The sequence below is a fragment of the Centrocercus urophasianus genome, unplaced genomic scaffold (genome assembly GCF_019232065.1).
Source record: "Centrocercus urophasianus isolate 14NV4802_14NV808 unplaced genomic scaffold, USGS_Curo_1.0 seq_1449, whole genome shotgun sequence".
Taxonomy (NCBI): domain Eukaryota; kingdom Metazoa; phylum Chordata; class Aves; order Galliformes; family Phasianidae; genus Centrocercus; species Centrocercus urophasianus.
In genome coordinates this window covers 1-24,897 of record NW_024884641.1, presented here as the reverse complement: position 1 = coordinate 24,897, position 24,897 = coordinate 1, and the positions used below count along the sequence as shown (strand labels likewise).

At 54.3% G+C, this 24,897-nt stretch overlaps 2 protein-coding genes across 6 annotated transcripts; both read left to right on the top strand.

The window, feature by feature from the left end:
• The first annotated feature begins 289 nt into the window (after positions 1 to 289).
• RPRD2 (regulation of nuclear pre-mRNA domain containing 2) lies at positions 290 to 17,067 on the top strand. 5 transcript variants are annotated; one of them, XM_042815243.1, is made up of 12 exons: positions 290 to 494; positions 6,224 to 6,353; positions 6,674 to 6,774; positions 7,974 to 8,051; positions 9,318 to 9,370; positions 10,000 to 10,126; positions 10,434 to 10,609; positions 11,079 to 11,181; positions 11,260 to 11,364; positions 11,721 to 11,987; positions 12,265 to 12,468; positions 13,135 to 17,067. In XM_042815243.1, exons 1-12 carry the CDS (start codon positions 290 to 292, stop codon positions 15,840 to 15,842), a joined length of 4,257 nt encoding a protein of 1,418 aa, XP_042671177.1. In that variant the 3' UTR covers positions 15,843 to 17,067. The 5 variants fall into 5 exon arrangements, with proteins under 5 accessions (XP_042671177.1, XP_042671175.1, XP_042671176.1 ...); XM_042815241.1 differs by having other exon boundaries at positions 11,079 to 11,364; XM_042815244.1 differs by having other exon boundaries at positions 317 to 494; positions 9,315 to 9,370; positions 11,079 to 11,364.
• Positions 17,068 to 19,077: 2,010 nt separating this feature from the next.
• TARS2 (threonyl-tRNA synthetase 2, mitochondrial) lies at positions 19,078 to 24,628 on the top strand. The gene is made up of 18 exons (XM_042815240.1): positions 19,078 to 19,401; positions 19,457 to 19,821; positions 19,889 to 20,003; positions 20,457 to 20,578; positions 20,650 to 20,767; positions 20,884 to 20,948; positions 21,025 to 21,103; positions 21,176 to 21,322; positions 21,396 to 21,494; positions 21,645 to 21,811; positions 21,888 to 22,050; positions 22,126 to 22,263; positions 22,439 to 22,516; positions 22,637 to 22,737; positions 23,031 to 23,132; positions 23,397 to 23,469; positions 23,541 to 23,655; positions 24,379 to 24,628. The coding sequence occupies exons 1-18, from the start codon at positions 19,078 to 19,080 to the stop codon at positions 24,555 to 24,557; spliced, it is 2,550 nt and encodes an 849-aa protein (XP_042671174.1). The 3' UTR covers positions 24,558 to 24,628.
• The last annotated feature ends 269 nt before the right edge of the window (positions 24,629 to 24,897 follow it).

The following is a 24,897-nucleotide window of genomic DNA, read 5'->3' as shown; positions in this document are numbered from 1 at the left end:
ACCAGCGCACCTCATCCGCCGCCCGGGGGGGGGGAGGGGAGGGCGAAGCGGAGAGGGCCCCGCGCGGCCGCCGAACGGAGCTCGGAACGCGGCCGCCTCTCGCTGTGGGGCCGCCTCGTTCTCCACACACCCAACACCCGCCCCCCCCCCCCCCCCGTTTCTCCTCCCCGGCGCAGCGCGACGCGGCGGAGCCGTCAGGGCGGGCGGCGGCCGCGGCCCCGCGGGGCTGTGAAGGCCGTGAGCGCCGCCGCCGTCCGCGCGGCCCCGCCTGGGAGAGCAGGGCAGGAAGATGGCGGCGGGCGGCGGAGGCGGCGGCAGGGCCTCCTCCTCGGCCGCGTCCTCCTCGGCCGGAGCGCTGGAGGCCTCGCTCGACAGGAAGCTGCAAGCGGTGACCAACACCATGGAGTCCATCCAGGGCCTCTCCTCGTGGTGTCTGGAGAACAAACGGCACCACAGCACCATCGTCTACCACTGGATGAAGTGGCTGCGGCGCTGTGAGTGCGGGCGGCGATCGGGCCGGGCCGCCCCTTTCCCTTCCCGTCCTTCTGTCAGCGTTCGGTGCGCGGCCGGCCTGGAGCCGGGCCCGGGGCTCCGTGCTGGGCTGCCCGGGTGGATGAGGGCAGCTCCCGGGAAACGGAGCGGTTCCCGTTGCTGGAGGGGCTCCTTTCCTCTCCCACGCTTTGGAAACTGAGATTGGGTTTCGTATTCTGTGCTCCAAAGGCTTTTCCAGCCGTGTTGTTGGGGTGGTCCGTGTCGGGGAGAGGTGTGCTTAGAAAGGGGCGGCTTCATGGCAGCCTTGGCTGCGTGCTGCCAAAGCTCAGGGTTGGCTCTGGGGCTCAGCGCGGCGCCCGCAGCCCAGCAGTGGAGTTGTGATGGTGGTGCTGGTGTTGAGCCAAAGCTGCCCAGCTCAACTTCATGGAGCACTCAGATCTGACGTGCTTCGAGGCGTGATTTCCCAGAGGCCTTTCAGCTCCTGGGCAGGCTTTCAGCTTAGCGTCGCCGCTCTGTGCTTTGGAATAAATAAATGGAGTTGTTGCAGCTAAGCTGTGGTGCGTTGGGCCTCTGGAATTGTGCTTTGTGCTTTGCTTGAGTTGTTGTAGCGCATCGTTTTGAGAGGTTGGAGGAAAGATGTGTTCAGTGCTGTGGAGTGGGGGATTGTGACCATCCTGTTCCACAGGAAACACAGACTGACATCAATAAGAAGGAAACGTGTTGGGTGCCAAAACTCAGATTTGGTGAATGCCAGCAACAGCACAGGAGTGGAAAAGTTGCTGTTTTCCCAAGTCTAAGCAAGGCTGAGTTATGGCTGCTGCCTGGCTAATGTGTGAAGGTTTTCTGTGTTGGAGGAGCTAAAGTAAGCTCTGTAGTAGCACGGAAATAATATTGTTGTTCTGCAGTGTTGCTCTGCTTTGTGCTGAACCTTTTGTAAAGCCGTGCTGCAGTGGCTCGGTGACCCGCGTGCATTTTGGCAGGACTTGAGTTAGTGTGGAGTGGGGGGTGAGGAGGTGCTGCATGTGCTCTGGGGGTTGTTTTGGTGATGCCTGGTAATGAGTCAGGCAGTCTATCAGCTGTCAGCCCCGAAAGGCACAGCTGAACAGTGCATGGGGTCCAGAAGTCACAAGGATGCTCCAGAGGATGGAGCACTTCTGCTATGGAGAGAGGCTGAGAGCTGGGGTTTTTCATCCTGGAGAGGAGAAAGCTCATTGTGGCCTTCCAGTATCTTGTAAACAGTAGGTAAACCAACTTATGTGTGTGATCTGATAGTGCAGGATGAGGGGGAATGGCTTTAAATTAAAAAAGGAGAGACTTAGATTAGATGATAGGAAATTCTTTAGCCAGAGGCGTTGCAGTGCTGGCACTGCTGCCCAGAGAAGTGTGGGTGAACATCCATGGAGGTGCCCCAGGCAGCATGGAAGTGTGGGTGTACGTCCATGGATGGAGCCCCAGGCAGCCTGACCCGGTGTGGTTCCCAGCCCACAGGGGGCTGAGGTCCCTTCTGACCCAACCATGAGGTGATTCCATGTGCCACAAGCTCAGATGTCTGCCAGTGGTCGCTGGAGTTTGTCTTATGTTGATCTTGATTGGAGAAAAATCACATTGAACTGGCTGAAATGTTCATTTATTTCTTGCTAATGCATTGAGTGATTAAAGAGTGATGTAAGAACCTGTTTGTTCCCAAGGAATAGCTCTGCCCGGGCTCTCGCTGGCAGTGCTATAAATTCACACAAGGCACAACGCTGTGTGTTTATCTTCTTCAGAACTCATCTCTGGAGCCCTGCATTCGCTGTGGTCACAGCAGTTGTCTTTTTACTCCTGGCAGAGGTGGTTCTGCTTTACTCCTCCACTCCAGGGAGCTGCCAAAGTCCCTTTCAAGCACATTCCTTGACGCTGCCCTTTCCTACTCATTCGAGTGCCTTCGTTAGTCCTCTTCTTGTTCCAAGGTTCATCACAAGTCATTGCTCTCTCTTTGGGAGCCATGGATGCTCTGCTTCTGTCCTTCCAGCCCCTGTTGGCTGGGAGCTGTCAGTACCGGCCTGGAATTCTGTTTGGTTTGGTTTTCCACAAGCGATTCTGAGGTTGCCCTGGTGCATCCCCCATGTTTGTGAGGATTGCTTTGCGCCTCACAGCTCTCTCCAGCAACGTGACTGAAGAGCCAAGAGCTTACTGTGCTCTCTGGAAGAATCCCAGAACCACAGGGGTTGAAGGGGACTTCTGGAGCTCTTCCACTCCACCCTTCCTAAGCGGGTTCCTAACAGCAGGTTGCTCAGGAAAGTGTCCAGGTGGGTCTGTGGGTCTCCAGAGAAAGAGACTCACCCACCTCTCTGGGCAGCTTGTGCCAAAGCTCTGCCACTCAAACGTGCAGCAGTTCTTTCTCACGTTCTGGTTTGTGCCCTGTGCTCCTTTCCTGTCACTGGGCGCCACCAAACAGAGCCCATCCTCCTGACCCACCCTTCAGATACTGATCAGGTGCCTCTCAGCCTTCTCTTCTCCTGGCAAACAGCCCCAGGGCTCTCAGCCTTTCCCCACTGAAAGGTGCTCCAGGCTGCCACCATCTCTGCAGTTCTCTGCATAGAATTGAGGAGCTCAGAGCTGGGCCCAGTGCTGCAGCTGTGTCCTCCCTAGAGCAGAACAGAGGGGATGAGCATCTCCCTCAGCACGCTGCCCTCTTGGAGGTGCACCCCAGGGTCCTGCTGGCCACCAGGGCACACTGCTGGATCTTGGTCAGCCCTTTGGCCACCAGGAGCTCCTGAAGACAACTTAGTGGTGGGTACGGCTCCGTTGGATGTTAGCTCCAAGCTGCCCCTGGTGCTGGCAGTGCAGCTGGAGGAGATGCACACACCTCTGTTGTCAGTCATCCTTTCCTGCTGTTTCCCATTTGAGCCAAGGCAGCCTGAAGCGTGACAGAGGAGGAGGAGGAGGAGCTGCTCACCCCTCAGATGTGGCTGGGATTGCTTTGTACAAAGTGCACCTCGGGGCCAAAGGAACGTTGTCTCCTTCGCACGGCTTTCCTGCAGCTCACACAGTGGTTATGCAGCGTGCTGCTGGGTTGTACTTGGGATTCTGTGTGTTGTGCCACGTGGGTGGGTTTGGTTACAAAAAGCTCCATACTGATGGGATAACATGAATTGTGCTGAGGTTCAGCACAAGCAGGGGAGTTAATGATTCTGGGCGTTAGCTGCGTGTGATGTTTGTCTTAAAGCTGGTTTTGAATTTGCTGTGTTTGAAGGCTGTGTGTGGATTGAACCGTTTGAATCTCGGTGCGTCTGCAGCGCCTGCTTGAGTTATGATGTGAAGTTAGTGAGATCTGCTGGAGAGCAACGTGTGAGGAGAGAGCATCCATCGACCAGAGGCTGACGTAGCAATGGGGTGCCGCATTTTAGTTACGTCACAGGGCAAACTTTGCTTCGATGCATTGATATCTGACAGGTGATGGAAGCCAAAGTTGCTCAGAGTTGCTTCAGAAATGGGGGGTGTGCAGCTGCGGCTGGGTTTCAGCAGGGAGGGCAGCACTGTGTGCCCCCCACACTTGGTGAGAGAACGTTTGTCAGAACAACCCTGCTTTGCCTCTCAGCACTCGTAAGATGAAGGCTGGAAATCGCTGTTTCTGTTAACAAATCCTTGGCTCTCCATGTTTGTTGCTATCAAAGTTTGTTCTGGAGCGTCGCTACTTCAGCAGCAGTCGGATCCCATACAGCAGACAGGCAGCTGTGTGCCAGTGCTCCCAGATCACGTTTTGTGCTGTTTCCTTGGGCACAGTTGAGGCCCTTTTGCCAGCAGCGTGCGATTTGGGGTGAGCGGTGCACGGAGGGGCTTCACACGGCCACGGCTTTTGGTGTGTGAATGTGCTGTGTCATTCACGAGCAGAGACTGTCTGCTCCACAATAAGGCCATTGCAGTTGCTGCATTCAGTATGCTAAAAGCGAGCTGTGCCCATATTTCTGCAGGTACACTGCTTGCAGTAAACGCACTGGTGGCCATGGATACCCCTCTGTGTGTGAGATGAACACGGGAGGAGAGATGTGTTCCGTTCAGCGTTCAGTTTCCAATCAAATTGTGGAAGTGTGTTGTTGTCAGCTGCCAAATACGAACGCAGCGTGTGCATGGGAGGGTTTCTCAGGTGTGATGTGAGGTTTGAGCGCAAGCTGGGGCTTCCTTTCTGGTTGGCTTGGAGCTGGAAAGGGCTGGCTGTTGCTGAGGGCCAGCAGGAGCCTGAGTTCCACAGTGAGTTTTTTGGTTGACTTGTGTTGTGGGTTCGGGTTTTTGTGTGCACACTGCAGGTAAGGGGCTGTGCTGAGAGCACCGCTTGCCTCTGCTCTGAATGCTTCCCAGCTGGAAACCTGGAGATGGGAGCAGTGGGGACGCAGCCTCACTGCTGGAAGAGGCCGGAATCACTCATGAGAATGGGGTTCTGCACAGCATCAGGCTGCCTCTGCCCCAAATCGCCCCGGTCCTGAAGAGCCAGAGCAGTCAGAGAGATGTGCTGATGGCCAGCACAGCCCATAGGGTCACCAAGGAGGGTGGGAGTCTGCTCCACGCTCCCACGAGCTCCAGCAAAGCAGGATATTGTCACCGTCCCTATATTTAAATCCTAATGTGATGTAGTTAAATTAAGTGAAATTAAATTAATTAGCATGGAGATCGGCTTACTGAGCGACGAGCGCTGTTGCTGCTCCATTTAAGAGAAGATTTGATGGAATAATTGAATTTGGGACTGGATATAAGTAAGATAAAAGAGGAGTTTGGTATGGGTGTTTCAAGTGAGAGCAGCAGTGCAGGTGTGGTGTTGTCTGGGGATGCAGTGGTAGGAGGTTCAGGGACCAAAACTGGTGCCAGCACTGCAGGAACAGGGGAGGCTGTTTGGAGAAGGGATGCAGATCTGAGTCCTCTGTGCTCTGCACAAGAGCTTGTGTTAAATTGTGCTTCAGGAAGGGCTGTTTGAGCAGCTCTTTTTCGGAGAAGATGCAGCAAGTTGAACTCTTGTGCTGCTGAGGATTGCTTTGAGCCAGATGCATTGAAATGATGGGGCTGGGGCCAGGAGGGAGCACTTGTATGCAGTCCCTGGTTTCCTTAGGGGACAGTGAAGTGGTGTGAAAAATGTCACTCCCTCCATGCCCTGGGTTGGGGCAGCAGCAGAGGCAGTTCTGGGGGGTGGAAAAGCCTCCCTGGTAAAGCCACAAGTTGTAGAGACTGTTACAGAGCTGTGAAAAAGAAGGGAGAGTGGATTTAAACACGATTATTCTTAGAAAATATGGATAAGTGAACTCTGGAGTTGTTGTCAGAAGCCAAACGATGCTGGGGCTTGAGAGGCCGTGCTGGACTCGCGCTCAGAGCATTGACTGCTGTTCTTCTGCAGAACGCTGAGCTGTTTGTGGGCTGTTGGACCTCACAGATGAGCCTCTGCTGCTCTGCCTCATCGCAGGTTCCTTCCGTAGCACAGGGGGCACGGCAGCAGCACAGGCCCAGCAGTGCTCTGTGGTCTCTCTGAGCCCAAGCCAGAAAGGAGGCCTGGCTTTAGGAGGGAATGGGACTGAGTTACAGGGAGCTCTGTGAGTCGCCCTCGCAAGCTGCAGTTTTTATCACTGCTCTGAGCTTGCTGCTGCACACAGCATCGATGGAAATGCTGAACAAAAACCTGAAAGCAGGCCCCTACCTTATGTCAGAAATGCTGCAGACATCTCTTCTCCTACCTGATAACAGACCTGAATCTTCTTTTTGTCCTCAGCTGCCTTTCCTCATCGATTGAATCTCTTTTACTTGGCCAACGATGTCATACAGAACTGCAAGAGAAAAAACGCGATTGTGTTCCGTGATACGTTTGCAGAAGTGCTTCCTGAAGCAGCTTCTTTAGTGAAGTAAGTGACAGTCTGAGGTTTAACATCTCAAAACAGTGATGTTTCTTTTCCTCCTCCACACTGCTGACATCTCAAACCCTCCAGAAACGGGAGCAGAATTTCATATTGTGTTCATTACTTCACTCTTGTTAACAACAGTGTGTGGCTTGAATTTCACTCAGATGCCTTGCAGTGGGAATTAGTCTCCATCTGGGCAGATAGCCACTGTCTGAAGGCTCTCTTATTGACTCAGATGTACAACTGCTTGTATTATTATTCATTTTAAATCATGGGGAGTTGCTGTCTGTGTGGCAGATAAAAGCCACTGTGCTCTTTTTTAGGGATCCGTCGGTTTCCAAATCTATAGAAAGAATCTTCAAAATCTGGGAGGACAGAAACGTGTACCCTGAGGAGACCATTTTGGCATTAAAAGAAGCTCTCAGTAAGTGATTTGCCTTTCACGTTTCTTAACTTACGAACTTATAGGTGAGCTCAGTGAGAAGGTTTCTGAGGTGGCTGAACAGAACGCATTTGTTGTGCACGTGTGCGCTTCCCACGTCTGTGTGGAGCAAGAAAAAAAACAGTGAGAGGTTGTGAGAAGCACTGAATGTGTTTCCTGCACCTTCCTAAAGACGATTCTGAATCCTCCAATGTAAGCTGGGGTTGTTCCAGCTGACAGTAAAGTCATCACGAGTGCAAAGTGCTCTTGGGATGCTGCAATGTGTCCTGGCACAGGGGCTGAGGCTCTGGCTTCTCCTTTGAGGTGTGAGCTGAGGAACTACGGTGGCTTTGTTCCTTTCTTTCTCAGTATTAAGTTGGTTTTGCTGTTAATATTTGTTGTGTAGGAAACAGGCTGCAAGCAAAGGTGCATGTATGTCCCTGAGTACTTAATAAGGAACCCTGCTTAAAACCTGAAATCACTCTCACTGACTGTGAGCATGTGTGGTCACCTGCAGCCAGAAATTAGCCAACACTGAGGTCCTTGACTTGAAGGAAATCAGTCTGTGTTTCTGCTTCGTTTGGTTGCCTCACTGACAGCCAGAGGAGCTTCAGGAAATCCTCATCTTTGGTTCTGCAGAGCCAGTTGTAGTCGTTGCAGCAGAGGTGCAACATCGTGGGCTCAGGGTTTGGCGAGTGAAAAGGCTTCAGTTGAGCATTGCATGTCGAGAAATGAAGTTCATGCATATGTCCTGAAATCTCTCTTAGCTGCTGTAATTTTAAAGCAAACGTGTTTCAGATCGTTACAAATCAGGTGTCGTGGCTGTTTTTCTGACTTGCATTACATGTCTGTTGAATGCTCATTTCCTGCAAGCCTGTCTAGGGAGACAAGTGGTGTAGCTTTATTGTCAGATGCCTTGTGTTTTTCCTTCTTGTTTTGGTTATGACTGTGATTTTTGAACTGTCGTAGTGCAAGGGCAAACAGAAACTTGATTTAAAAATGGCAGACCATCCCACAAGTTGCTGTATCCCTGAGTAAACTTAGGTTCTCTTGGGCATCCAGCAGCTCATCGAAGGAATTTGGTCTAGGTATTTTAAAACAAATTTCTGTTCACTCTTCTACCATGCAACCATATGGCACCAAAACCAGATTCTTAAAGGAATCCCATAATGCCAGACTGCAAAAAATGAAATGTTTTCCAGGTACCACTTTCAAAACTCAGAAGCAGCTGAAAGAAACTCTGAACAAACAACCGAATAAGCCGTGGAAGAAATCACAAAGTAAGGAAACAATGTGAACTCTCTGAACTAATATAAAAATTGCCTTCTTGAGGAAGAAAGGCTACAGCCCCAAATGGGCAGAGTACCTGGACTAAAATACGAGCCAGCATGCACCTTCCAGGCTTGTAAAGCTCCTTACAGACTAATGTGTAACGCACCAAGGAGTTGTTGCTAGAGAACCACTTTTTAAAGGAATGAAGTATGGAAAAAAAAAGTCTTTGAGAGCAGAGGTTATGAACAGTAGAGGTGAAACCTCTTGGAAACTGGCATTAGACTATGCAGAGATGGAGAGAAGACAGACAGAACCTTGTACTTTGGCAGCAGGAAGGCATGGTGAACACTACCTGCATGCTCAGGAGCACATCTTCAACAGCAAAGTAGATGATAGGATAAAAGAAAACTGGAAGCTGGCAGTACAGATAATGAACTTTGCCTCCAACATTATCAGAATGCAGCCTAGCTGGAAATGCATTTGTAATACAGCAATCTTATTGATCTTGCTATGCACCAAAGCCTTGAATGCTCAATAAAGCAGGATGGTGGAATGTTAGGTGTCAGATGCAGCACACGTCTGCCTGTGCTGAGATCAGAAGGTTAACAAAAGAGCTTGGAAGCTTTTATTACTTGGCTAACATCACGAGCTGCTTTCCCAAACAAAAGTGCACTGTAAATTCAGCATGGATGAAGGACGTGTCATTTCACTTCTTGTCAGATGTTTCTCCTGTTTTGTCCAGAAACAAATGGATTTAGTGTTTCCTGATGGTGGGATTCCATCCGTCCTCACCACTGCTGAGGGAGTGAGAGAGTGATCAGAATAGAAGCGTAGGGGTTTGTTTTTAAGGTTGAGAACTTGGTTAAACTTTGTAAGTAGCAAAGAGGGACCACATCACAAGGAAATAACGAGCCGTGTGTCTGGCATTTAGGAAACACTTTTACCTTCCTTTGTAGAGAGGAATAAACTGTCATCAATAGGGCTGCCAGGTGAACCTTGTGTAGAGCAACTGCAGAGCTGAAAAGGGTGAACTTTTATAGTACACAAAACTATAAAGCAGTGGTATAATTTGTTGGCCTCAATCAGAGACAATCTAGCTAATGGAAAGCTAGAGCACTGAGGGACGTGTGTGGAGGGAGAGCTGCAATGAGTAACAACAGCCTGTGAGTTCTTCGTTATGTTAAATACTTTAATTAGGGCTGCCTTTCTTGACTTTTGCTTCGCATCAGTGTGTCATTCCTTGGTTTCTTTATACTTTCTCTTTATTCCAGCAGCATCCGCAAACCCAAAAGCTGCTCTGAAGTCCAAGATCGTTGCTGAATTCAGAGTAAGTTTGCTAGCAGAAGTGTTCTGTTGCACTAACCTCTGTCCTCAGACTGTAACTTTTGTGTAGCTTACATTCACCAGCAGCATGAGCTTGGTCAGAAGCTCCACTATTCAGTCTCCTTTCATTCCTTGGTGTATAGTGGCTGCTAGATGTCTCAGTTGCAATTTCTATGAGAGCTGTGATCCCTTCTGTGAACCTTTATGGACAGCGGGGCAGCTGAAAAGCATTCTGAGCTGCATGGGGACTCCCTGCAGTAGTGATTTTCCTTTGGAATAACCTGCTGCAGCAGTTCAGCTTCTCAGGAGCAGCGTGGAATCCAAATGCTGCACTTGGAAGAGCTGGCTGCACACAGTGCAAGGTGATCACCAACGCAGATCACCTTGGTGAGATGCAGTTTAGGGTGGCTGAGGGGGTTTTGGCAACACATTTATCTTAACTGGGTGCCCAGAATGTGGGAGATAGATGACTGAAAAGCAAGCTGACTAGCAAAGGCAGTGATTTATTTAAAAATAAAAATAGAAAAGGTCCATCCCTGCTTTTAATTGTCCCAGCACTGTTTGTTGCTGTGCTGGTTGCTTTGCCTCTTCTGCAGAATGTGATGGGGATGCTTTTCTTCTTGGATTTTTCAGCCACAATCTCTCATCGATGAACTGCTGTTATATAAGCGCTCAGAAGACCAGATAGAACTGAAAGAGAAGCAGCTTTCCACCATGAGAGTGGATGTATGCAGCACTGAAACACTTAAATGCTTAAAAGGTAAAGGTGGTCTAATGGATACAAACTGATATAATATGCCCACAACAGTTCTGGGAATTTCTGTTGAGCCTTAAACCAGAAATTGGGTTCTGTGCAGTTAAGAAGCAGTAAACAGGTGCCTAAAATACTTCCTTTGAAACTGTGTTCAGAAACCAGCTGATAGAGGCATAAACTGTGAGACTCTGCTGTGCACCGTTCACAGATGCCCTCACACGTCCTTAGAGCAAGCATTCTTGACCTGTTCAGTTCACCTGAAATGCTGGCTGGTGGCTGCCAGGTCACTCACGTGGTGTTCATCTCCTTCTAGACAAAACAGGGGGGAAGAAGTTCTCCAAGGAGTTTGAAGAAGCGAGCTCAAAGCTGGAAGAGTTTGTGAATGGCTTAGACAAGCAAGTGAAAAATGGCCCCTCTCTAACTGAAGCCCTGGAGAACGCTGGGATATTTTATGAAGCACAGTATAAGGAAGTCAAGGTGGTAGCAAACGTAAGTAGGAGCTTCCTTCATCTTCCTCAGGCAGAGTGATGTTTGTTCTGCTAGGCATCTTAGAGGCTGGAAAGTGCATCATCTGTTTGTGAAAAGGAGACTATAAAAATTAGTGGGTCAGAAGCTGAGTTGCTTCCTTGCTGAAGTTCTGTAGCACTTCTGCATTTTTAAATGTGGAGAGAATTGCAGTTTTTTCTAAGAAATCCTAAATTCTGGAAGCCATATTAGGTGTAATCAGTGCGAGAAATAGATGAGCAAACTGAGGGGATCTGTTAGAAAATGGTTTTTATGGAAGTTTGGTCCTTGCTCTGCCAGTCAGACTGAAGACCCAAGGTCCGACTGCGGTGTATTCAGTGCAGGGTGCAGATAACTGAAAAGTAAAATGATTTTCTAAGGCTGTGTTCTACTCCTGTTGTGTTGAGGCGTGTTGTCGTCCTGTTAAATAAATCCAATGTCCTTTCTGTCTCAGGCTTATAAAACATTTGCCAATAGAGTGAGCAATCTGAAGAAAAAGCTGGATCAACTGAAAGCAACGCTTCCTGATCCGGAGGAGTCTCCTGTCCCTTCTCCAAGTATGGATGCCCCATCTCCAACGGGCTCTGAGTCCCCCTTCCAGGGAATGGGGGAAGAGGATAACTCTCATTCTCCAGCAGTTGGAAGCCGTAAGCCGGGATCTCCGGAGCCCGTGACAGATAATCGGGATGTGGAGGACATGGAGCTCTCTGATGTGGAGGATGACACGTCTAAAATCATCGGTATGTTCTGTGGGAGCAGCAGAGTGATTGTGTGGGAATTACATCCAGACAAAACGCCTTTCTTGGGCCTCCTTGGGGACGTAGCATTGGTGTCAAACCCTGATTGGACTCTGGATGGAGCACTTGGGTTTCAGTCCTTACCCCGGCAGGGGAGTCACGGTCTGACTGTGCCCATCCCATCTCCTAAGCTAACCACAAAAATGCCTTTGTTTAACATATCCTACTGGAACCACTTGAGTTCTGTAACTGGGGTTAAATAAGGCTCACATTGAAAATCCTGTACCTGGAGTAATCCTTCAAGGACAGAGTGATAACCCTGGTCTCATTTCTCCCCCTCCCTACTCCCCCCAATGCAGTGGAAGAAAGGAAAGAAAAGCAAGCTGCTCCAACTTCAGCACCTGTGAAGACTGAAAATACCCCCAAAGTGGTGCCATGTACCACTGCCACAGCCACAACCTCAGTGACAGTGACAGCACCTGCCCCAACTCCTCCGGCTCCAAAACCAGTGAGCTCAGCTCCCATCTCTTCGTCACCAGCTCTTGCGTTGCCCAACCTCGCCAATGTCGACCTGGCAAAGATCAGCTCCATTCTTAGCAGTTTAACTTCTGTCATGAAAAACACAGGTGAGTGCTGAAGTGGTTCTGGCACAGGTGTTTGGCTTGGAGGTGCTGGTAATGGAGTTTGGTTTTGTAATCTTTTGTTAAAGGAAAGTGGTTGCGAAATAAAGGTGAATTAGTTGTCACTTAAGGTCCTGGTTGAGTTTCTTTAACGCAACTGTTGGCTTCGTGAGCCTCTTGGTGTGCATGGCACTCTGTAGCAGTTGTGTGCATGGAAAACATGAGCCAAAAGAGCACCTGTCAACAAACCAACGTACATGAGTGCTGTGTGCTTCCATCCTAGGTGTCAGTCCTGCATCAAGGCCTTCTCCAGGAACCCCAACAAGCCCCACAACTCTTACTAGCGGCCTGAAAACTCCTGCCATGGGGACTCCATCTGCTCCTTCCAATCCTTTAGCAAATATTCTCTCCAAAGTGGAAATAACTCCTGAAAGCATCCTGTCTGCTCTCTCCAAAACCCAGACTCAGACTGCACCAGCACTGCAAGGTACTGGAGTGAATTTTGAGTGAATGTCTGACTGTCCACTGGATGGCAATGTCAGTACTGACACGCGCTGCTGTGCAGTCCTACAGCAGAGATGGAGGGAGAAAAAACTCCTTTGGAATGTGTTCCACTTTTGGCAAATGTGGGTGACTTTTTTAGGTAACAAGTGTCAGCAGGGCAGTTGTATTGTCTGGGTGTACATCTTTGTATTTTTGCCGTGAGCTAAGGGCGTTCATCCAATGCACTTTATGGAGGAATGCTGAATGTGACAGGAGACCAAATGAGGTCTCTGTAATTTCTCTGTGCTTTTGAGAGAGCTTTTTTTAAAATTAGAGCAGAAAAACTTCTTAAAAGTGCTATTGCTGCCTCTGCAACAGTGGTCAATCCTGCAGCATGTGTGCCTCTGAGCCACAAAGCCAGGGCGAGTTACTGCCTGACTCAGTTGTGCATTCTAATGCATAGGTTAATTTAAATCTCTGGCAAAGGTTTGTGCCTCTGTGGGTACCAACATTAATATCAAAGCAAGAAAATCCAGTCGTTTTCCTGGCTAAAACATGAAGTAGTTTTAAGGAACATCTGTAGTGAAAACACAGAAATCTTTCCCTTGACAGGAGTTGAAGTTATCTTGCCTCTCACCTGAATACCTGAACGCAGCATTCTCTTTTGCAGGTTTGTCATCTTTACTTCAGAGTGTTGCTGGAAATACCATTCAGTCCAGTGAAACTGCATCACAGAGCACTTCAGCATCGCCAGCCAACACAACCGTTCCTTGCTTGAAGGGAAGAAATATTCCTTCCAACGCTCAGTCGTTCATATCCAAAAATTTTGGTTACTCTCCAAATTCATCAGCTGCTGAGGTTTCCTCAACTTCAGTTAATAAGGCTCCTGTTGGACACACCGCAGGGCTCTCAAGTTCTGGTTTTAAGCCACCCACCAATTCCCTGGGATTTTCCAGTTCCCATCCTCCCAGCCCTTCTTCCCTCTTAACAACAGACACTTCAATGAGTCAACCCTCTGAAATTTCAAAGGCGAAGCTGGAATCGGAGCCCCCTTCTCCAAGCCTGGAGATGAAGATTCACAATTTCTTGAAGGGAAATCCTGGCTTCAGTGGTCTAAACTTGAATATTCCGATTTTAAGCAGCTTAGGGTCCAACATCGCACCGGAAAGTCACTCCTCTGACTTTCAGCGCGGTCCTACCAGCACCTCCATGGACAACGTGGATGGAACACCAGTCCGCGACGAGCGAAGCGGGACGCCCACCCAGGATGAGATGATGGACAAGCCGACCTCCAGTAACGTCGACACTATTTCTTTGCTCTCAAAAATCATGAGCCCGGGTTCTTCTACTCCCAGCAGCACGAGGTCGCCCCTTCAGAGCAGAGATGATGGATATCCCCAAGAACTTTCCAATTCTGTGCACACCTACCGGCCCTTCAGCCTGGGCAGAGATTCTCCAGCTGGAATGTACAAGCAGTCTGCAGACAGCATGGAAATACCCTCCTCTTTAATGGACTCCTCTCAGGAGAAGTTTTATCCAGACACATCTTTTCAGGAAGATGAAGATTACCGTGACTTTGATTACTCCGGGCCACCGCCGTCTGCCATGCTAAACCTGGAGAAGAAGCCGGCCAAGTCTATTTTGAAATCAAGTAAGCTATCTGAAGGTGCAGAGTATCAGCCAGTCCTGCCGAGCTATGGTCAAAGATCGCAGGATTTCAGCGTGAAGCCGTCGTTCCCTCAGTCAATGAGGTCTATTCTCGATCAGAGCGAGGGCTGCGACACGCTGTCCACGTCCCCGGGGATGTACGGGAGCTACGGCCTCAGGGGAAACGACTCCACCTCGGATGGCTCCCCTTCGCCCAGCAAGAACGATGTTTTTTTCACACCGGACTCCAATCATAACAACTTGCCCAAACCCGTGGTGCACTCTGGCCTCTCACAGAAGCAGTACCCGGACTCCCCCCACTCGATTCCCCACCGGTCGCTTTTCTCTTCTCAGAGCACTCTTCCCAGCCCCGCGGGCAGAGCGCCCGCGCCAGGTGTGGACAAGTCCCTGGGCTCTTCCATTTCTGCCACGTCCACGATCGAATTCAAGAACATGCTCAAAAATGCCTCTCGTAAACCCTCCGAGGAGAAGCATTTCAGCCAGCTTCCTAAAAGCAGTTCAAATGAAGGGGTTAGCCACAGCCAGGCTGGTGCTTCCAAAGGAGAGCAGCAGCAGCAGCAGCAAGAGGAGCACTACCGCATAGAGACCAGAGTGTCGTCGTCGTGCTTGGATTTGCCTGACAGCACTGAGGAGAAAGGAGCCCCTATCGAGACGCTGGGCTACCACAATGCGTCGAGCAGGGGGATGTCCGGGGAGCCCATCCAGACGGTGGAGTCCATCCGAGTGCTGGGGAAAGGAAGCAGAGGACACGGACGAGAGGCGAGCAGGTCGGGGTGGTTTGAGATAAGCAACACGGGGAGCGCCTTTGACAACGGGCCCTCGAGCGCGCCTGAGCTGCCGGGCCTGGGCGGCTTCCAGGCGCAGTACAAGGAGCGCGTGCCGCCGTTTCAGGAGAGCGTCAACAATTTCAGAACAAACAACTTCAGCCCTGCTTTCGACCACCACATGCCGCCTCCCATCGCGCCTCCTCCCATCGAGCACGGGACTCCTTTCCCAAGGGATCCGGTCGGTCCCCCCGCCGGTCCCCCAGCCGCGCCACCCAAGGATCACGGCAGCCTCTTCCCGAGGGATCACTCGGTCCCTCCCCACATGCCGCCCGTGGATCACGCCAACCCCTTCTCGAAAGAAACCTCCTCTCCTCTCTCGCTGCCCCACGGCGTGCCCCCGCCTCCCTCCGTGGAGCACACCGGGGTCCCCTTCCCCACACCCCCGCCGCCCCCCGTCCCCGGGGAGCACGCCGGCGTCCCCTTCCCATCGCAGCCACCGCCAGCCGGGGAGCACGGCGGCGTGCCCTTCCCCGCTCCCCCCCTCGCCGTGGAGCACGGCGGCGGCGCCTTCCCCAAGGAGCACGGTACCGTTCACCAAGGGACGATGAAAGAGCATTTCGGTGTGCACGCGGGACCCAGGGAGCCGAGCCAGCCCCAGCGGGACCACGGCGGCGCGCCCCTGGGCCGTGTCCGCGAAGGGGTGGCCATGGCCTCCCTGGGCAGGGAGCAGCTGGGGCCGACCCGCAGCGTCACCCCCATCGCTCACAGGGACGGTGCGAACCGCGGCGCCATGATGGTCAGAACCCCGCGGGCTGATTTCAGGCCCCGCGAGCCCTTCATGAACAGAGACCCCTTTCACAGCCTGAAGAGGCCGCGGCCGACTTTTGGAAGGGGTTCCCCTTTCTTTGCACCAAAACGCCCCTTCTTCCCCCCCAGGTACTGAAGCAGACGCCGATCTCTTGAGCGAAGGTATTGGGACGTTGTAGGAGCAGTGGAGTAGCGCTTTCACTTGATTTTTCTTTTATTTTTTTCTCCCCCCTCCTCGACTCCCCTCCAGCCCCCCCAGCCCCTTCCCCCCTCTTCCCCCCCCAAAAAAAAAGTCCCATATAACACTTTCCTAAATTAAATGTTCTGTATTTTTCGGTTGTTTATTTCCTAAGCCGCCCCCTTGGTGCGAGACTAGAGAAAATGTTTTAACGAAAAGAAGTATTGCTGTTGTAATAAAACTTCCGGTAGTAGTTTAAAAAAAAAAAAAACAACGAAAAAAAAAATCACACAAAACACACAAAAAAAAAGAAAGATCAAATGCGCGACGTTGGGATGTTCTTTTAGCTGATTACCAAATTGCTTTGCCTCCCGAGGCCTCAGCCCGTGTCAGACACGAGGAGAGGTGGGGGCAGGAGCTCGGCTGCTGGGAGGGATGAATAAAGGGTCCAAGCGCTTCGTGCTGTGACAAACACCAACCCTTCCTGTGCCTTTCTTGGGGACGAGCCACCTTTTCCCCCTTCTCCCGGCGCCTGCAGCTCTGTCCCTTCCTGGGGGGGCAGCTGGGAGCGTCGGGCGTTGCAGAAACCCCCAGAGCTGCCCCAGGCCCTGCTCACCCCAGCCACCGGCTGCAAACTGACCCACGTGCTCCCCAGCTCCCTGCAGCTTTCTGCCCCCAAAAGAGCAGGGAACGCGGCGTGGTGGCACCGGGGCCGGCATGCATCCCCTGCACCCACCCCAGCACCGCGTCCTCAGCTCCGTCGTGAGCCCTCCTGTAGATCTTAACCACCGTTTGGGAGAAATCCATCGGTCTGTCGTTTGTTTGGGTTTTTTTTTTTTTTATTTTGTTTTATTTTATTTTGTTCTGGGAACACTGTTGACTTTGTACGTGTGTATATAATCACTTTTTAATGACATCTCTTCGATGGTTGACAAACTCACAGACTGTACCAGAGAGATCCTGCATGCAGAGCGATGGGGCGATCAGCTCCCCCTCCTGCAGGCGGCCTGGGGACGGCGCTGCGGCCGCACGCAGGGGGCTTTTATATGAAGTTGGAATTTTACTTGATTATTTTATTTTAATCTTATTATTTTATTTTATTTTTTTTTAGTTGGTAGAACTCATTATATATGTTTGATAAGGGTGTAGGGTTAAATATCTACATAAAGATTACAAAACCAGACGATGGCAGATCGTTTCTTTGCTGTGCGTGCCGGGGGCCGTGCTCGGTGCCATCATGGGGTGCTCAGCACAGGGGCTGATCGTCCTTTCCCTGTGCCTCGAAGCACTGAATCTCAGCTCTGAACGTCTTTGGCTGCGGCTCTGGATGGGAAACCCAGAGCTTGGTTTGCTCGTCTTGAAGCGCGGAGCCCCATCGCATCCCTTGAGCCCCACGTTGGGGTCTGGCTGTGGCTGCAGTGCTCCCCCAACCCCCCGGATACAACATGAATGACTGTGCTGCTGCTTTTGTTTCAAGCAGTGATTTCCACGTCCAACGTGTGAGACTGACTGCTGCTGGCATCTCCGAGGCCGGGAGGAACACGAGGACTCATGAGGAGAGAAACCATCCTGCAAAGAAAAGCCAAAAGAAATGAGGTATTTGAACAGTGGGAGCTGCGTGGTTCTGTGGTTTCTCACGTTGCTCTGCGCTGCTGCTTTAACATTGCGTTAACGATGGCACCGCTGTGCACAGTGAAACCCACACGGTGATTTGGAGACATGAAGGCATTTTGGGGGTGTTTTTATTTTTCTCCTTTCTCCCCATGTCTGTGATTTCAATCCCCGGCGACACTTTTTGTATTTCACCCGATGAGGAAAACAACAGAAAAATAAAACGCCTGGTTTTTTTACATAAAGTAACGATAAACGAAGCGGTGGTTCCTAAAGTGGAGCCGGAGGGGAATGTGGACACATGGACGGACACACGGATGGATGGACGGACACACGGATGGATGGACGGACACACGGATGGACGCATGGACGCCGGGCAGCTCTCAGTGCTCAGCACCGCCTGCTGGATGATGTGCATGGCTGGGGGGCTTCAGTTTGCTTTTGTGTGTTTTAACCCTGCAGAACAACCGGGCTCTGAGCTGCAGGAGGGCGAGCTGTTGCTGTTCCTAAAGCACCGTCAATGGGGCCGTTTGCTTTTCCCTGTTGGTCGGGGCGATGCTCACAGGGTCAATGTGAGAGGGCAGCACGCGTTGGAGGAAGCGGCGGTGGAACGGCAGAGCGCTCTGAAACGTGTATTCCTCCATTAATAAAACACCCATTGGATCGGGGTCATCCCCTCTGAAACCCTCCTCCTGCTATGGCTGGGGCCGGGCAGCTGCTGCTCTTCTCCTCCCAGCGCAGCCCCACCGCTCTCCATCCCCACCAGCGCTGCTCTCCCACCCAGACAGGAGCAATGCTTTCTCCCCGCTCAGCATCTCAGGCTTTTGTTTACATCCCAGTTTTTCCCTCTTTGTGCTGTTCTGGCTCCTTTTCCTTCAGCTTCAGCGCTCTGGCACAGCCATCTGAGGGCTGCAGACGGAGCACGGCCGCTCCAAAGGACCAAATGGCACCGCAGTGTGGGTCTGAAGCCCGATGTGGGTCTGAAACCCGACATGGACATCGCTGCTGCCCCAGGGTCAGCCTGGGGGATGGCAAAACCCGATGTTTCCGGGAAAGAGAAGACCCCATCCCTACAATAGGGGTACTGTTGGCTCCCAGTTCTGCTGGTGGGGTTGTGAAGCAGAGGTTGAGGGGCAGGAGAGCAAAATTGTGGCAGCACTGTGGGGCCCGGAGGGTTTGGGATGTCTGTGTGGGGCAGCGGCCAAAGGAGCACAAAATGGCGGCGTTGGGGCCCACAGCATTGGGGTGGTTTTTGTGGGCATTCTGTAGGACAGCAAAGTTTCAATATTTGGGGTGTTCTGTGGGGTGGGTGACTGCAGGAGTGTAAAACAACGGCACTGAGGGGATTTGGGGCGTTTTGCACGATGCTGGGAGCCGCTGTGGGAGCACAAAATGGCGGCACGCGGGGCTCCACAGCGCTGGGGGGCTCTGACTGCAGGACAAAATGGCAGCGTTGGGACCCACAGCGTTGGGGTCGTTTTTTGTGGACGGCAGAACGGCAGCGTTCCGATATTCAGGGCGTTCTGTGGGGGGCGGCTGTAGGAACCCCCATAGCTGCATTTTGGGGCCATTTGGGGCATCGATGCGGGAGAGCAGCCCTCGGGAGCACAAAATGGCGACCCGGGGGTCTGAAGCGTTCGGGTGGGGCGTTGCGTGGGGCCGATTTCTGGGGCACAAAGTGAGGGCGTTGAGGAGGATTCGGGTCATTTCGGGTGATGTTCAGAGCGGCTGCGGGCACACAAGATGGCGGCACGCGGGGGTCCGCAGCGCTGGGGGGCTCAGACCGCAGGAAGACAAAATGGCGGCGCTTTGGGGGACCAAAAGCCGGAGGGGGGTTCAGCAGCCTCCCGAAAGCTTTTGGGGGCGATCTGAGGTCGCAGGGGCGGATCTCATCACCCCCGACGCCGTAATCGCGGAGCTCCGCCCCGTGGAGGAGCGCAGCTTCCGCCCGGTGCCGGAAGGGGGGGGTTCCGATCCCGCGATGCCCGCGGCGTTGCGCGGGGGGCGGCGGCTGCTCCGGGGGGGGGGGGGCGGGGGGGGTCCGGGGGCGCCCGCCCCCCCCCCCCCCCCCCATACAACCTCAACCCCCTCCTCGCCATTTTGGGGGTCCGCACCCCTTGACCCCTTTTCTCCGCCTTCAGCCCCACTTCGCCGAACGGCTGCAGCTCTTCGAGCGGCTGAAAGCGGACCGCGAGCAGCGGGACGGGGACGGCCGTGGAAGCGGCCCCGCAGAAGGGACCCCGATCCGCATCTCGCTGCCCGGAGGCCGCTTCCTTCCCGGCCGGGCGCTGCGCAGCACCCCGCTCCACGTAGCGGAGCAGTTGGGGTACGGCCCGGCCACCCCCCCCCGCCACCTCCCGACACCCCGCGCTGACCCCGCGCTGTCCCCGCAGGCGCAGCTCGGCGGTGGTGGCCCGGGTGAACGGGGAACTGCGGGACCTGAAGCGGCCCTTGGAGAGCGATGCGGAGTTGGAGCTGCTCGACTTCACCGCGCCGGAGGGCCGCGCTGTGAGTCTCGCTGTGCCCTGCACTCCCCGTGTACCCGCATCTCCGTTTGCACGCTGTGACCTCCCCTCCCCTCCCCCCGGCACCCCCAGTGCCCCTCTGTGCTCCTCGTGTCATTGAATCAATGAGGCTGGAAAAGACCTTCGGGTCCAACCGCAGCCAATCCCCATCGTGTTCACCAATCCGTGCCCCTGAGCGCCACGTCCCCACTGTGTCCCCTACAGCCCCACATCCCCACTCCCCCCCGCCATCCCAAGCATCCTCCGTGCCCCCATATTTCCAATGTCAACCATGTCTCCTGTATTCCCAGTGCCCCCTTGTTGTCCCCTAAGTGTCCTTCAGATCCACAGTGCTGCTGTCCTGCTATGGCCCCGCGTTTTTCCCCAGTGTCCTCCATGCTTTTTGTGTCCCCCCCCCCCCATCGCTGCTGTGTCCCCACATCTTCTGTGTGCTCAGGCTTTCTGGCAGTCCAGCGCCTTCGTCCTGGGAGCAGCAGTGGAGCAGTTTTATGGAGCCACGATCTGCAGTACGGTCGCCACTGAGGATGGCTTCTTCTGCGATGCCCACATGGGTGACAGGTACAGGGCTGTGGGGACGCTGCCCCGTGGAGCCCCTCGCCCTCATCCCCAGCGTGTCCCTGTACCTGCAGGGCGGTGCAGCGCAGTGAGCTGCCGGTGCTGGAGGATGCCTGCATGGCCTTCGCCCGTTCCCAGCACCACTTTGAGCGCCTTGAGGCCACCCGTGAGGAGCTGCTGGAACTCTTCAAGGTGAGACTTCGGCTGTCCCCTCCCTGAGGGCAGTGGCACCCTCCCAGTTGGACCATCGCTGGTGTCACTTAGGCTGATGTCACCCATGTCATCGCCACCTGCCTCACTCCCCGCAGCACAACAGCTTCCAGCTGCAGCGAATTGAGGAGGAGGTGACGTCCCCAATGGCCACTGTGTATAGGTGAGCACGGTGACCCCAGCTTGGGCTGTGTGAGGCAGAATGGTGACTCAGCCCCCCCCCATATCCATCCCTGCAGGTGTGGCCCGCTGCTCCAGCTGTGCTGCGGTCCCCTCCTCCCTCACACGGGGCCGATCGGGGCTCTGCGCATCCTGACAGTAGGTGCAGCACAGGAAATGCGGGCCGAGGGGAGGTGGGCATCCCGTAACCCCCTTCTGTCCCTCCTGCAGAGCTCGGCTGCGTTCTGGCAGGGTCCCTCGGGCCGCCTCTCATTGCAGCGCATCGCTGCCGTCGCCTTCCCCAGCACGCAGGAGCTGGAGGCCTGGCAGCAGGCACAGGACGAAGCTGCACTACGCGACCATCGTCGCATCGGGAAGGTGAGCCCTGCGTAAGACAGTTCTTGGGAATTGACTGCTAATGGCCTCTGCAGTGACGTGGCCCACTTCACAGGAACAGGAACTTTTCTTCTTCCATGCACTCAGCCCTGGCAGCTGCTTCTTCCTGCCCCGTGGTGCCCACATCTACAACACCCTCATCGATTTCATCAGGGTATGGCCCCAAAGCCCCCTGGGCTGCTCCGGTGTCGTCACCGTCCTCTACAAACTGCTGGGGACAGTGCCGTGCCCCATTGCCCCTCAGACCCCACCGTGAGGTGCACGCAGCTCCCTGGGGATAGGCTGATGTCCCCCATCCCCACAGAGCGAGTACCAGGCGAGAGGCTTCAGTGAGGTGGTGACCCCCAACATCTTCAGCCCTCGCCTCTGGGAGCTCTCGGGGCATTGGCAGCACTACAGTGCCCACATGTTCTCCTTCACCGCCGGCACTGAGACGCTCTCACTCAAACCCATGAACTGCCCGGCCCACTGGTGAGCCGAGCACACTGCTGGGGTGGGGGGAGGCTCAGCAGAGCTGACGTCCGTCCATCTGTCCACTTGTTGGCAGTCTCATGTTCGCCCACCGGCCACGATCGTGGCGGGAGCTGCCGCTGCGCCTGGCTGACTTTGGGGTGCTGCATCGCAATGAGCCCCCCGGCTCCCTGACCGGGCTGACACGCGTGAGGCGCTTCCAGCAGGACGATGCGCACATCTTCTGTGCACTGGAGCAGGTGGGTGTCCCCCCTGTGTCCCCCCTGTGTCCCCTCTGTGTCCCCCGTTTCCCTGCTCACAGCGTTGTCCCACAGCTGGAGGCAGAGATCGGTGCCTGCCTGGACTTTGTGCGCTCTGTCTACGCCACGCTGGGCTTCTCCTTCCAAATGGCTCTGGCCACACGCCCCGATGGCTTCCTGGGGGATGCTGCAACCTGGGACCGTGCTGAGCAGGTGGGACAGTGTTGGCACTGCATCTCCTGCACATCCCACCCCATGTGTCTTTCCTTTGCAACACACCCTGAGCGTCGTGTTCCGGTTTTGCTCCTCCACCTCCAAGCATCACATCTATGCATCGCATCCAGAGCATCACATCGTGTTCCCTCCCCCTTCCCGTTTGCTCTTGCAGCAATTGGAGAAGAGCCTCCAAGATTTTGGGGAGCCCTGGGAGCTGAGTCAGGGTGACGGTGCTTTTTATGGCCCCAAGGTGAGTTTGGTTTTGCATCACATTGGAGGAGGCTCTAAGGACCCATTATTGTCCTCTGGGGCTGTTGTGTCACGTATGTCAGGGTGGAAAAGCTACCCCTGCTGCCTTCCCTTTTTGCAGATCGATATCCGGATCCAGGATGCACTGGGGAGGCATCACCAGTGTGGCACCATTCAGCTGGATTTCCAGATGCCCGAGAGGTTTGGGCTGGAGTATGCCAGGTAGGGGAAAGGGAGCAGGATTAAAGATTGAGGAGGCAGGGAAGGGATGAGGACGGGGCAGGTTTGGGGATGGGATGCTGGGTGGAGATAAAATCAGGGACCAAGGGACAGGAATAGGGACCTAGAGGGCATAGAGTTGGAGACATTGGAGAGATTGGGGCTGGAGGGGTTCAAGGGTAGGGGTGGGGGGCAGGGGCAAGATGTGGGCTATATGTAGGACTGGGAGATTAAGAGATGGGCCGTGCTGGGAGTCACAGTGCCTACCAACAGCCCCCCACACTGTGCCCCCACAGTGCAGCTGGAGGGACGGCGCGGCCAGTGCTGATCCACCGCGCCGTGCTGGGCTCCGTTGAGCGCATGGTGGCTGTGATGGCCGAGAGCTGCGGCGGCAAATGGTGAGGGGCCAAAGCAACCCCGGTCCTTGGGGACATCCTGGGGGCACCCCCCCATCCCCAGATACCCTCAATTCCCAGGGGTACCTCTGTATCCCCACGCAACCCCTTTAATTTCCAGGGGCATCCCACAAACCATCTCCAATTCTTGGAGCTCCCTCAGTCCTGGCTGCACTCCAGTCCCACATAACCCAGTCCCCAGGAGACCCCAAACCCAAGGACGCCCCAATCCCCTTCCCTCCCTTACCCCCAGCTGCCTCCCTGCAGGCCGCTCTGGCTCTCCCCACTGCAGGCGATGGTGATCCCGCAGGCACCTGACACTGAGGGCTATGCCCGTGAGGTGAGTTTGTCCCCAATGGCCCTGCGTGTCCCCTTTTGTCCCCCACGTCCCCACTGACCTGATGTTGGCAGGTCCATGCCATGCTGCGGCGGGACGGCGTGATGGCTGACCTGGATGCCGATGCAGGTGCCACACTGGGCAGGAAGATCCGCCGGGCACAGCTCACCCACTACAACTTCCAGCTGGGTAAGGGGGAAACGGTCACCCCCAGGCTCCTTGTCAACCCCAGTCCCCCCCGGCTGTGTGTCCCCCCCCGGGCATGGGAGTGGCAGCACTGAGTCAGTGGTTCCCGGCCGCCTGCCCACCTCCGCATCCGCATCCCGACGGGAACTGGGATGTGTGGGGTGAGAGCATCAGGAAGTGGCTGGAAACATCCGCAGAGCCTCCCTGGGAACCTTCTGGGATCCCCTGGGAATCCTTTGAAACCCCAGCAGGGATTCCTCTGCCCGAGGGCTGCAGCTCGGCACGGCGCACATAGGGCTGCAAATGAACCCCTGGGGGCTGCCGTGGGTGTGCTGGGGAACACATGAGGGTGTGCACACATAAAGGGGGGACACGGGTGGGTGTGGGGGCTTCCCATGAGCGTGTGTGTGACTCAGAGTCTGAGCGTGCCCACACGAGGGTGCATGGGCGCAGCGCGGGCGTGGGTGTGCACAGACTGGGTGTGTGTGTGTGTGCACAGGGGGGTGTGGGTGTGCACAGCACACGGCTGCACCCACATGTTTGGGTGCCACGCAGGGCTGCTCCCCCCAAAACAACCTTATTTTCCACCAAACCAACCCATTTTCTCCTGAAACCAAACTCTTTTCCTTGCAAGCCTGCTCCCCCCCCCCCTCAAACCAGCCTATTCTCCCCTCTAACCGACCTGTTTTTCCCCCCCTACCCCCAAACCACGCTGTCCCCCCGCAGTGGTCGGACGCAGGGAACAGGAGCACGGCACCGTCAGCATCCGCACGCGGGACAACCGGCAGCTGGGGGAGCACAGCCTGGGCCGGGTGCTGCAGCGGCTGCGGGAGCTGCGGGACGCCCGCGTCCCCAACGCTGAGGAACTCTTCTGGGGCCCCCCCCCTTCTCCCCCCTCCCCATAAACACAGCCTGTATCCTCTCTTGTTTCTCCCCACCCCTCCACCACGCACTCATTAAAGTGCTGGGAAATGGTGCTTGGCTGTGCCTCTGCTGGGAACCAAGCACTCTCTCCAGACCCTTTCTGCAGCCAAGAGTACCTGCAGGTGTTGGAAATAGGATCCCACCCCCCCCTTCCCCCCCACCTATTTCAACACCTGTGTCCTCCCCATGTTGGTACCTGTCCCCTATTTACACCCAATGTGTCCCCCCCTCCTGGACACCAATTCCTACCTCCAACCCCTTTCTAACCCCACCTGGGTCCCCATTTACCCCATATTTCTGCCCCCCCCTCCCCAGACACCA

What these genes read in the sequence shown, in the direction of transcription:
- TARS2 (XM_042815240.1), top strand. Translation starts at nt 19,078, where the DNA reads ATGCGGGAGAGCAGCCCTCGGGAGCACAAAATGGCGACCCGGGGGTCT. An exon ending in CCCTCATCGATTTCATCAGG is followed by an intron (nt 21,495 to 21,644) that starts GTATGGCCCCAA and finishes CCATCCCCACAG; the next exon opens with AGCGAGTACCAGGCGAGAGG. An exon ending in CCTGGGACCGTGCTGAGCAG is followed by an intron (nt 22,264 to 22,438) that starts GTGGGACAGTGT and finishes TTGCTCTTGCAG; the next exon opens with CAATTGGAGAAGAGCCTCCA.
- RPRD2 (XM_042815241.1), top strand. Translation starts at nt 290, where the DNA reads ATGGCGGCGGGCGGCGGAGGCGGCGGCAGGGCCTCCTCCTCGGCCGCG. An exon ending in GGCATTAAAAGAAGCTCTCA is followed by an intron (nt 6,775 to 7,973) that starts GTAAGTGATTTG and finishes AATGTTTTCCAG; the next exon opens with GTACCACTTTCAAAACTCAG. An exon ending in TGACACGTCTAAAATCATCG is followed by an intron (nt 11,365 to 11,720) that starts GTATGTTCTGTG and finishes CCCCCAATGCAG; the next exon opens with TGGAAGAAAGGAAAGAAAAG.